The following is a 10,994-nucleotide window of genomic DNA, read 5'->3' as shown; positions in this document are numbered from 1 at the left end:
CATGGCCGCGCCCCCGGGCCCCGATTGGCCTCGCCTGCACATGGCCGCGCTCCCGGAGCCGGCCCGGCCGCGCCCCCGCCGGCCCACCCGGCCGCGCCCCCGTCCCTTGCCCACAGCGTTCCCGCAGCCCCGCCGCTCCCGCCTCGTCGGCCCGCTCCGGCCGCGCCCCGAGGCCTCCTCCCGCCCCGCAGCCGCAGCCCCGCCCCGCGGCGCCATGTCGGGTGAGGGCAGCCGCAGGGTCACACGTGACCCGCCCGGCCGCGGCCGCCGTTAAAGTGCGGCGGGCGGGCGGCGCCCGACACCGGCCGCAGGTGAGCGGGGCCGGGAACGGGGGTCCTATCGCTGCCCCAGCGCCGGGGATTCCTCCCGGCGCGTCTGCCCGCCGGCTGCTCCGGGCCGGGCCGTGCTCCTGGCGGGGCTAGCTGAGGTGAAGGGGCGATGGAGCTGCAGTGACCTGCCTGGCTCCGACCTTCTCCCCGGCGCTAGGGACCGCAGGTGCTGCTCCTCGCCTTCTTCTCCGGCCGCCCGCGGGGCTGCCAGGCTCCCTCCCGCCCTTCCCCTGGCCGAGCCGCTGCCCCATCAGCTGTTGCGGTGGTGGATGCAGCCGCGGGCCCCTGGGCTGCCCGCCTGGCCCTCAGCCGGATGGCGCGGCCCTGGAGCAGCCCCGTGCAGCGTGTGCGCCCTGTGAGAAGCGTGCATCTGGTGCAGCCGAGTTTAGGCTTGAGGGTAAAACTGAGCTTAGGGGAATGCAGGCTCCACGCTCTGTGTGTCGGTGTCAGCTCAGGGCTGGGAGGAGTTTGACTACCACCAGCATCATAAAAACACAGCAGGTACATCCATGGTGAGCATCAGAAATGTGTCGAGCCACGGATCTTTGAGCTCTGCAATGTGACAAAGACAGGAGCAGGAGTGTTGACAGGTGTTAAAAATTGTCTTTCTTTGCTGCTGTTCTTGTTGTTTAGGCTTATCTTTTTTCTCTTTGTAATAACTAGAAGCATCTGCCAACAAATCTGTGATGCATATCACGGTAAGCAAATTGTTCCAAATGCTGCCTGTAGGCAAAAATCTAAGTGTGCCTTCTTCATGTCTTCATGATTTGATATTGCTAGTAAGGTAAGGACCTTTCCTCAACAGCCAGTCTCATTTTATAGAGACAAAAAGACATGAACTCTTTTTCCATGTGATGGGTGTTAAAATCTCAAATCAGAACACAAAGCTCCTTTGATTTGCCTACAGTGCTGTGCCATGCTCGCTAGGAATATGGTATTGGGAGTTGACAGCATGTGATTGTGAGCTGCTAGCTTGATCACCAACGTGTGCTTGGGGATAATTCTCCCAGGTTGGTGCATGTGGATGCCAGGCAGAGTCCTCTGAGCTTAGTCAGGGTTGTGACTGTGCCCCCGCTTGGGTTTGCTTCACTTGTCAGTAGGTCTGTGCTGCTGATTTTTACTGCAGCTGCTGTGTTGGTACACAAGAGATCTAAGGTTCCCGGTTCCTCTTGGAACAGAAGGCCTGCGCTTCTTTCTCACATCTCCTGCCAGCTGGAAAGGTTCCTCAGGTGATAAAAGTAGACTTTCTCTCAAAGGGTTTTGCTTGATTGGCAACTCAAGTGTAAACAGTAGAAGATGAGTTCAAAGTCTTCTTGGCTGAACTAAACCCACAGACCTTATGATAAGGACTGAGAGAGTGTGGTGGTTCACACAACTGCTTCCTCCAAAACAGGCTCCAAAGTTATGTAATGCTTGGACAACATGCTGCTTCCCAGTGACAATTTTAAGTTTTGGCAGGTACTAAAGCAAATAACACAGATCTAAATTTTGTGGTAGCTCTTCCGTAACTGTCTGTAATCCCTACCTCATTTTAAAGGCACAGGATGGGACACTTTGCAGAGATAAGTGGAGCTGGCTCTCCAAAACCTACTTGTACCACTGACTTGCAGTGCTGTTTTGCTCTCCGTAACACCAAGCAAGCACAGCTGGTCTTGTTGCAAGACAGTGATGGTCTCTGGTGGCCTTGTTTCCAAGCAGCTACAATTGTTGACAAAGGGTGTGTCCGGTAAAGAGTTGAGTGTCTGCAATGGGACTGGCATAGGGGACAGTTGTCTGTGTAGATGGTGTGTCTTGTGGAGAAGGCTAATGGTTAGAAATGCAGGTGTGAAGCCAGCAAAGAAAATGAAGGACAGTTTGTGAAGATGGCCTGGTCAGAGGGGATTCTGTACTTTGGTTCTGACATAGCAATAATTTGTGCATTCTTGAGTACCTGCCCTGTTAGCCCTGACTTTCCTGCCTACACTGTAAAGCAGTGCTGTCTTTTGGGAACAAACAGGATGGAAACTCTGAAGATGGATACAGTCCAAGAAGCAGCTGCAGTAGGCAAAAAAAAAAAAAAATGCCCACTGGCATGCCCAGCCCAAGGCCACAATCACTATCAGCACTATCTAAACATACACTTTTTATTGTGTTTTCGCCAGATCTCCCACTACAGCTTGCAGTGAAAGCTGGCAAAAGAGACTGATGGTGATGAGTGTTGGTCTTGGCATAGGCTTCTTTAATCATCTGCTGCTCACCCCAGCAGTACCTGCTCCGTGCAGAGACCCACGTACCAATCATACTCTTTCTGCTCCCCTCTCCAGAGCTCTCACCATGGTTAATGAGACCCAGCATACCTGCAGTGGCAGCTCCAGCTCCAGGTCTGATGGCGGCAGCAGCAGCGGAAGTGAGAGCTCCAAGGACAACTCGCGCTGCTCTACCCCCGTCCTTGACGCTGACCGCCACGAGCGGCTGCGGGAGAAGATGCGCCGCCGGCAGGATGCTGGAGACAAGTGGTTCTCCCTGGAGTTCTTCCCTCCACGCACAGCCAATGCTGCTGTCAATCTCATCTCCAGGTGAGCGCTGCAGGGTAGGAGAGGGGAGAGGGGAAGTATCTGTGGTGGAGGGCAGGGAAATAGCTAACGAGGCAGGCTCTGCCCCATGCTCTGTCTCCCCTTCCAGGTGACGAAGCAGGTAATGGGGCTGTGCTTTCCTGCTGAGGAGGGTAATGGACACCAAGTAACTGGTCTTCTTCCTTGGAGGCCCTGAAGAGTTAAGTGTCACGGTGGGATTACTGAGTGGACAGGTTGTTTCCCCACTCCCATGCCCTGGGAAGATAGAGTAACCCCAATGTCATGTTCTGGGTCTGAAGCACAATGCTGGGGCAGAAAAGTATTAAGTAAAAGTAGAAAATATTCCTTGATGAACAGTGTGCCAAAATCTCTGAAACAGATTCCCATTTCCTTTCAATATTCATCCAGCCACTATGGTTTGTGCCTCAGTACCACAGTTTTAGCCTCTGGCATAGGTGTCCACATCTAGGTGCTAAATGAAAGCTGATAGGTCACAGCAGAGCTAGGAGTTATTCTGGAGCCCCAGAATGGGCTTACCTGGTGGAGAAAAGGGTATTTCATAATTCTATTTATAATTACTATAAGCCAATACCATATGTTGAACAGAAGGGCCTGTTCCACCTTGGAGCAGGAGAGAGACAAGTTAGGGAATCCCTGTGGTCTCTACAGTTCAAGCTGGCAACAGAGGGCTGCAGCACAGTCTCCTATCTCAAAAAGAATGGGACTTGCATTGCTGTCTGTCAGAAGCTGTATCAGTCTATTGAGCATGCAGGGAGAAAGTCTGTTGTACAGAGAACACCTCCATTGCCTCTTCTTCTATGAAATTGTAAGCTCTTCCCCATCCAGCCTTCAAGGATGGCTCTCCTTATTTACATCAGCCACTTGCTAAACTCTTAGTGCAACACTTTTGTGGTCTATCCTCTTGCTGTTATCCAAGCTTTCTCTGCCTACTGCTGGCATTCTAGCAGTGAGCAAGCTACTCGAGGCACAGGGAGGGGATTTGGCTGTCTGGTGTAGGCTAACACAGCTTTAAACTCCACAGGTTTGACCGCATGGGAGCAGGTGGTCCCCTCTTCATTGATGTGACGTGGCACCCTGCAGGGGACCCAGGATCTGACAAGGAAACCTCTTCCATGATTATTGCTAACACTGCAGTGAACTACTGTGGCCTGGAGACCATCCTGCACATGACATGCTGCAACCAGACCAAGGACGACATCACAGGGCATCTGCAGAAGGCCAAGCGGCTTGGGCTGAAGAACATCATGGCACTGCGTGGAGGTGAATCCTTCTGTCCTGTGATGTGTACTGCAGAGGCTGTGTTACTGTTGTGTTCAATTCCAGAGTAAAACCAGAGAAGATTTAGGGGCTCCTTCTGCAGGAATTAAATGCTGAGACTGTGTTTCACCCGAGCCCTATGTTAGCAGTCCCTTCAGCTCCAGGGCAGACAAAACCAGTCCATAGGTAAAATTGCAGATTTGGGAGTTCATCTGTCTTCCTTTTGATACCAGGGTTTTACAGAACTAGCAGATCTGAGTTCAGCAAACAGTTGGAGAGAGCTATGGATTTGTTCTCTTTTCAGATCCTGCTGGTGAAGAATGGGAGGAAGAAGTAGATGGTTTCAACTATGCTGTTGATCTGGTTAAGCATATTCGCAATGAATTTGATGATTACTTCGACATCTGTGTGGCAGGTAAATGCCTTCTGTTGCAGTGTCTGAGACAGGGAAATCAGCTCAGCAGTCCCTCCCTGGACCTGGGCTGTGACCGTACAATCAGACTGGATACTTCCTGATTTCTGCACGTTGTCCTGACCACATTTTTCATTTTTTTCCCCCTTCTCCCCAAAGGCTACCCCAAGGGTCATCCTGAAGCAGAGAGCTATGAGGCAGACCTCAGGCACCTGAAGGAGAAAGTCTTTGCTGGAGCAGACTTCATCATTACACAGCTTTTCTTCCGACCAGAAACCTTTCTCAAGTTCATGAAGGATTGTCAAGCCATTGGCATTACCTGCCCCATTATTCCTGGCATCTTCCCTATACAGGTGAAATCCAGTAATTTGAATTTAGGGAGGGAATAAGGATCTAGGATGTTAGGTATTTGTGGGTCAGGGCCTGAGAGAGGTCTGTAAATATCCTCCACAAAATTTCAGGGAAGAGAGACTGCTGAATGTAATAAATCTGTTGGTGGTTTGCCAAATTAAACTCTTAGGCAGCTAATAACAAGCTGAAAAGGTTTCTTGTGCCCATATGGCAAAAAGGGATATAAAGGACAACGGCCTGCAAGTCCTGAGATCACTGTCAGTATGCTGGGCTCAGGCAAGGACGTGGGGAGAAATCACCTAAAGTGACATGACCTGGACTGTGTTACCATCCTAGAGATGAGGCCTGGGAGTTGATTCCAGGAGCCCCAGTTCTAAATCTCCTGCCACAAAAATTGTGATAAAGTACCCGTGTTACTGGGATGGCAAAAAAGGGTCTTGGAAAAATTATAATCTGCATCCTCATCCAGGGTTACCACTCCCTGCGCCAGCTGGTGAAGCTCTCCAAGCTGGAAGTGCCTCAGGAAATCAAAGATGTGATTGAACCCATCAAAGACAACGATGCAGCTATCCGGAACTATGGGGTGGAGCTGGCGGTGTCCATGTGCCGGGAGCTTCTGGACAGTGGAATGGTGCACGGGCTCCACTTTTACACCCTCAATCGGGAGGTGGCTACGACCGAAGTCCTGAAGCGCCTGGGCATATGGAAAGAGGACCCAAGGTGAGCAGAATGTGTTGGCTTCTGTTAGTTCCACTTTTCTGTCCATCTGTCCATCCATCCCATCCACTGAAGGTAAAAATAATGGATGGGTCAATACCTCTACTCTATTTTTTTTCCTTTTTTTTTTCTTTATCACCTTTTGCATTTAGTAGTTCACCTTTCCTGCAGATCTCCAACAAAAGCTGGGAGGAATAGAGGAGACAGGCAAAAGAGGAATTTGTTTTAGTCAAGTAGCTTTAAAGCAGGCATTGTGGGACTTTAAAAACTCAAGAGCTTAGAGCTGCCACTTGGAAGAAGCACGTTTTTGATGCTCATCACAACCCCTTACAGGCTAGGGCTATGCTCCCACTGTGGATTTCTAGGGTTCTCTGCAGCTGAGAAAGGGACTTCTCTCTGAGTCCACAGGCTTCAACAAGACAGGAAGAAGCAAAGGAAAATTGACAGCTGTTTTTTTATTTTTCCTTGAAGTAGCTTCCCATTGTGCTTTGCCCTTACCTTTTCCAATTTCAGGTGTCAGTCCTATACCTTAACATTAAATAGACCCTACTGAGGGTGAGGGAACTGAGTAGGAAGTATTTTCCATAAAGGAAGAGGAGTTCCCTGTCCCCGAACTCTTCTCAGTCCCTGTTATTTCTCCCCTGGGGCAAATTGCACCATGGGAAAGGCTTCCAGCCTTTAATGGAAAGTCAGCAGAGGAACTGTGTTAACATCTGCTCATCCCATGCAGGCGGCCTCTGCCCTGGGCAGTCAGCGCTCACCCCAAGAGAAGAGTGGAAGATGTCCGGCCAATCTTCTGGGCCTCCAGGCCAAAGAGTTACATCTATCGAACTCAAGAGTGGGATGACTTCCCCAATGGCCGATGGTAAGCTGTCACGTGCAGTAAGCTGTGGTAGGAAAGCCTGATGTCCTGGGCACACTTGAGGTAGCTTTGTAACAAAGTGGTCCCCCATTGCTTGGATTTGAGTGAGGTGAGGCGAATAGCACCAAGATGTTGAGACTTTGGTGTTGAGGTGGGTTTTGCTGTGTACTTCTCTTGCTGGTTGGCTGTCTTCCTGCATCACCAAATCAGCTCATTTTCATCAGTGACTTCAGGTCTGTCTCTTCTCCCCTTACAGGGGTAACTCCTCCTCTCCAGCTTTTGGGGAACTGAAGGACTATTACCTCTTCTATCTGAAGAGCAAGTCTCCCCGTGAGGAGCTTCTGAAGATGTGGGGAGAAGAACTGACTGGTGAGGAAAGTGTCTTTGAGGTGTTCACATGTTACATCACTGGAGAGCCCAACAGGAATGGGTACAAGGTGAGAGGCCAGGAAGGGGGTGGTCAGCGTGGCACAAACAATAGAGCATGTTTCCTCTTTTTCCTGGTACCACATTGTTTTTCTAAAGAAGAATTGGCACTTCTCTATCCAAAAAGATTTCCTGGCACACTGGTTGAAGGGGGTCCAGCAGCCAGAGTTAAGGCTCAGCATAAAAGAAAAGGTGCTACAGTATGACAGGACCAGTATTGATTGACTTCAGCAGTCTTTCTTACAGTTGAGCATATCCTAACCCTTGAACCAAACCTGGGAATTCTCTCCTGAAGCAGGTGTGTTTGAGGCTATTAAGGCACTGCTGAGTTGCTTCAACACCCAGATGGTAATCAAAGGGTTGTTACATCCATTGTGAGCCATCCTTTCTCCTCATGGTAGGTCACGTGTATGCCTTGGAATGATGACCCTCTTGCTACTGAAACCAACCTTCTGAAGGACCAACTGGAGAAGGTCAACAGACGAGGAATCCTGACCATCAACTCCCAGCCAAACATCAATGGCAAGCCATCCACAGACCCCATTGTAGGCTGGGGGCCCAGTGGAGGTTATGTTTTCCAAAAGGTACTGTATTATTCTGGGCTAGGCAGCAAAGGGTATGACCTAGTTTGGTCTCTCTTAGGCTGGGAGGTCCCAGGCTTACATTCACATAATCTTTCTGCCCACACTTTATCTTATTGTGTTCTTGGTGAGATAAGGCAAAGCTCCTTTAGTGTCTTAAGAGCCATAATGCCACCTCTATGGCTGACCTCACAGCTATTTTCCCCCACATCATGTTAGATGTTTTGAACACATAGATATTCAAAACATCTATTGAACATCTGTAGAGTTTCATGGTTTTATTCCCAGCAAGTAATTATTGGTAATTTATTTCTAGAGCAGGGCTGTGACTTTTTCTACATGCACACTTGCCTGCCCCCTGCATCTGATTCAGTGATGCACAAAGCACCCAGATTTTTCACGAAATAGACATCAATGAGGTGATTCCCATTTATCTCCATCAGGTGGTATCTCTACCACCCAGCATCTCATGGTGATAAAGAGTTATTTAAAGATTTCCTCTGTCCCTGTGTATGTCAGAGTTCTCCACAGTTGCCCCCAGCCCATGCACTGTGCTGTTTAGACAACTGTCACGTTGCTGCCCTGGCCTGCAAACAGTCATGCCTGCCATGCCTGTCTCCCCCTGTCAGGCATTGCAGGCCCTAGAGCCTTGTCTAATGGCTGTGATAGGAATATCCCATCAAGGTAAATGCCAGGCAAGTAGCTCATACTGGAAGACAAAGCATCCTTGTTCAAAAGGGATCCAAACCAGTAAAGCCAGAGACCAGCAGATGGCAAATGCATTTATGTTTTCAAAGGAAGAAATTCCCCTGAGGTGAGGGAAATCCATCATCTCATGCAATTACCAGGAAACGGGGGGAGGGGAAGCAGTTGTTGGGAGCAGCCAAGCACAGAATTTGGTTGTATAAGCACACGGGGAGAATTGTGAACAAAAGATAAGGACAGGGAGTAGTGCTTGGGAGAGCCCAGCTGAGACCCCAGAGTTCTGCTCTTGCCAGGCTGGGCCGCCTTGGCAAGACACTGCTGTAAAATAAAGATTAAGCTCAGGCTTCTTCCAAGCATTCTGGCAGACTGCTTCCTTGTGCAGCAGTTGTGGTAACTCTGGAGTTTGTTCCTGCTTGTCTACTTATGTGGGTGCAAAACAGGAAGCATGTAGCTTTCTTGAGTGCACTGTTCCTGGGCTGTTCCCTCTACTCTCCCCAATCATTTTTTTCCCTAGCTCACTTACTAATTTACTCTTGCTCAAGCCTCTGTAGTATGTGTTTCTGGGAATGAAGCTACAAGGCAGCCCAGACTCTACAAAAGTCATTGTTTACCTGTACTTGTCCAGTTCTGTTGTGATTTAAGGCTCTGATTCTCTTCTCCCTTCTCCATCCCTCCCTGCAGGCATACCTGGAGTTCTTCACCTCCAGTGAAATTGTCACGGCACTGCTCAAAGTGCTGAAGAAGTACGAGTTGAGAGTGAACTACCACATTGTTAATGTCAAGGTAAGGCCGTTATTCACAGGACACTTTCCTTTCACCACCTTGGGAGAGAGACAAATACCAAATATTCAGACATGAGGGCTGATGAAGGGAAGGGAAAGTAAAGCACATCACCTGTGGTGTGCAGCAGCTGTGTGGTCCCGAAACAAGGAGAGGGTAAATACACTTTTTCCAACTTAGTCCCTCCTCCAGCAGTTGCTTCAGAAAGATTTTCCTTCCTTTGGCAGGGCCAGAATATCACCAATGCTCCAGATCTGCAACCCAATGCTGTCACCTGGGGTATCTTCCCAGGAAGGGAGATCATCCAGCCCACTGTGGTGGATCCTGTAAGCTTCCTCTCCTGGAAGGTGAGTCCTACCTTCTGTTGGATACATTGCTGTGATGCCCTGGAAGTTCAGAGTGTCTGGTTTACTTTTAGTCTCTGACACTCCTCACAGCTGGGGGCTGTTGCTATACTGGTTTGCAGAGGTACAGGTCTTGCTCCTCCTGCTTCCTCAGCTCCAGCAAGAGCTGCTGCCAGACACAAAGCACCCAGTAACGGGGATTGAGAGCAGCTACTGTCACTGTACCAGGCCTCCAAGTGCTGGACAGTGGCTCTTCCTCCCCTCTTACACATAGAGGGGCAGCATTGAGCCATCCATTGTACTGCAAATGTGTTTCCTTTCAGCTCTGAGCACTTTCCACTCACTGAAAAGCAAAAGGCTCCTTGCTCAACTCTTGCCATTTTTACTGTGAAGAAACAAGCCACAGTCTGGCCAGTCATGTGTAATGCTGGGTATCCTAAATTAAGTAACATGAGGATGTTTCACAACTGCCAGTTTATTTTTGTTCCCGTGGCAGGATGAGGCCTTTGCGCTGTGGATCGAGCAATGGGCCAAGCTCTATGAAGAGGAGTCCCCCTCTCGCATGATCATCCAGTACATCCATGACAACTATTACTTGGTCAACCTGGTGGACAATGACTTCCCACTAGAAAACTGCCTCTGGCAGGTTGTGGAGGATACTTTTGAGCTGTTGAACTCTCCAACTCAGCAGTGAAAATTCTTCTTCTCATCTCTTGCTTCCTCCTCCCATCCACTGACTTCGGGGAAAGCAGCAGCTCCTGTGTTGACAATGAACACACTCCTAAACCACGACCAGGGCAGTGTTCTGATCTACCCACACTTCGTGCTCTTCTGTCCCCAACACAAAGGCTCCCTGAGCCATTCTCACTGAACATGAGCCAGAACTACCTGAACCTCTCAGCTGAGGCTCCAGACTAAGCCCAAAGGCCAGGGTCTGCAGGAGGAAGAGGTGCTAATCATGGTTATGCTAATTACAGTAACAGAAAATGAGATTCTGGTAACTTTCCCCTCTGGTAACTTTCCTGTGCCAGAAATGCTGGCAGGGGAACAGAAACACTCCTGTCAGGTGTACCTATGCAAGGGGATTATATCAGCAGTTACCAAACTGGAAAAGAAGGTCAAATTGCTTTTATATTGCACTCTTAAAACGTGTTTCTTCACAGATACTCATCAGGCACTTTTGCACTCACTCCACAAGAAGGTTCAAATTTTCTTCCTAACTTTTCTCCTTGTATTGTATTTCCTGTTTTCTTTTTAATAGGACTATGGGAATTTCCATTCTGGATAAGACTAAGTAGGAATCACACTATTTCCTAGATTACATACAATAAAATACATGCATACAAATGTCTCTTTTACTAGGCCATGCTTTAGCAGAGACTCGTGTTGTTTGCTAATTAATCACCTGGCACTAGCGAAAACTTTAAGAAAATCAATTGTTTCTGGGGCAGTTCTGCCTTCACTTTCAATGCATGTCCTGAGTATGGCCCAAGTTCCATGGTAGAGTGGAGAAAGTGTAAATCCTAGAATTTACCAAAAGTAACCAGCTACACCGTTTAGCTCAATTCTGCAAAGCCATATATTCTTTTCCAGTGCCTGTAGGGAAAGATAACCTATCTTTCCTGACCTAAGCTTATCTTAATGACTCTTATCAGCC

General features: G+C 49.0%; 1 protein-coding gene across 3 annotated transcripts; it reads left to right on the top strand.

The window, feature by feature from the left end:
- Window positions 1-199: 199 nt before the first annotated feature.
- On the top strand, window positions 200-10,684 carry MTHFR (methylenetetrahydrofolate reductase). 3 transcript variants are annotated; one of them, XM_053962760.1, is made up of 12 exons: window positions 200-311; window positions 2,633-2,884; window positions 3,924-4,162; window positions 4,464-4,574; window positions 4,731-4,924; window positions 5,392-5,642; window positions 6,370-6,504; window positions 6,758-6,938; window positions 7,329-7,511; window positions 8,895-8,996; window positions 9,221-9,340; window positions 9,834-10,684. In XM_053962760.1, the coding sequence occupies exons 2-12, from the start codon at window positions 2,643-2,645 to the stop codon at window positions 10,029-10,031; spliced, it is 1,956 nt and encodes a 651-aa protein (XP_053818735.1). In that variant the 5' UTR covers window positions 200-311; window positions 2,633-2,642; the 3' UTR covers window positions 10,032-10,684. The 3 variants fall into 3 exon arrangements, with proteins under 3 accessions (XP_053818735.1, XP_053818738.1, XP_053818737.1); XM_053962763.1 differs by lacking the exon at window positions 200-311 and adding an exon at window positions 335-495; XM_053962762.1 differs by lacking the exon at window positions 200-311 and adding an exon at window positions 2,991-3,080 and having other exon boundaries at window positions 2,797-2,884.
- Window positions 10,685-10,994: the final 310 nt, after the last annotated feature.

Source organism: Vidua chalybeata, chromosome 22, assembly GCF_026979565.1.
Source record: "Vidua chalybeata isolate OUT-0048 chromosome 22, bVidCha1 merged haplotype, whole genome shotgun sequence".
Classification (NCBI taxonomy): domain Eukaryota; kingdom Metazoa; phylum Chordata; class Aves; order Passeriformes; family Viduidae; genus Vidua; species Vidua chalybeata.
Note: the sequence above shows the minus strand (reverse complement) of the source record. Positions and strands in the feature narration are given on the sequence as shown.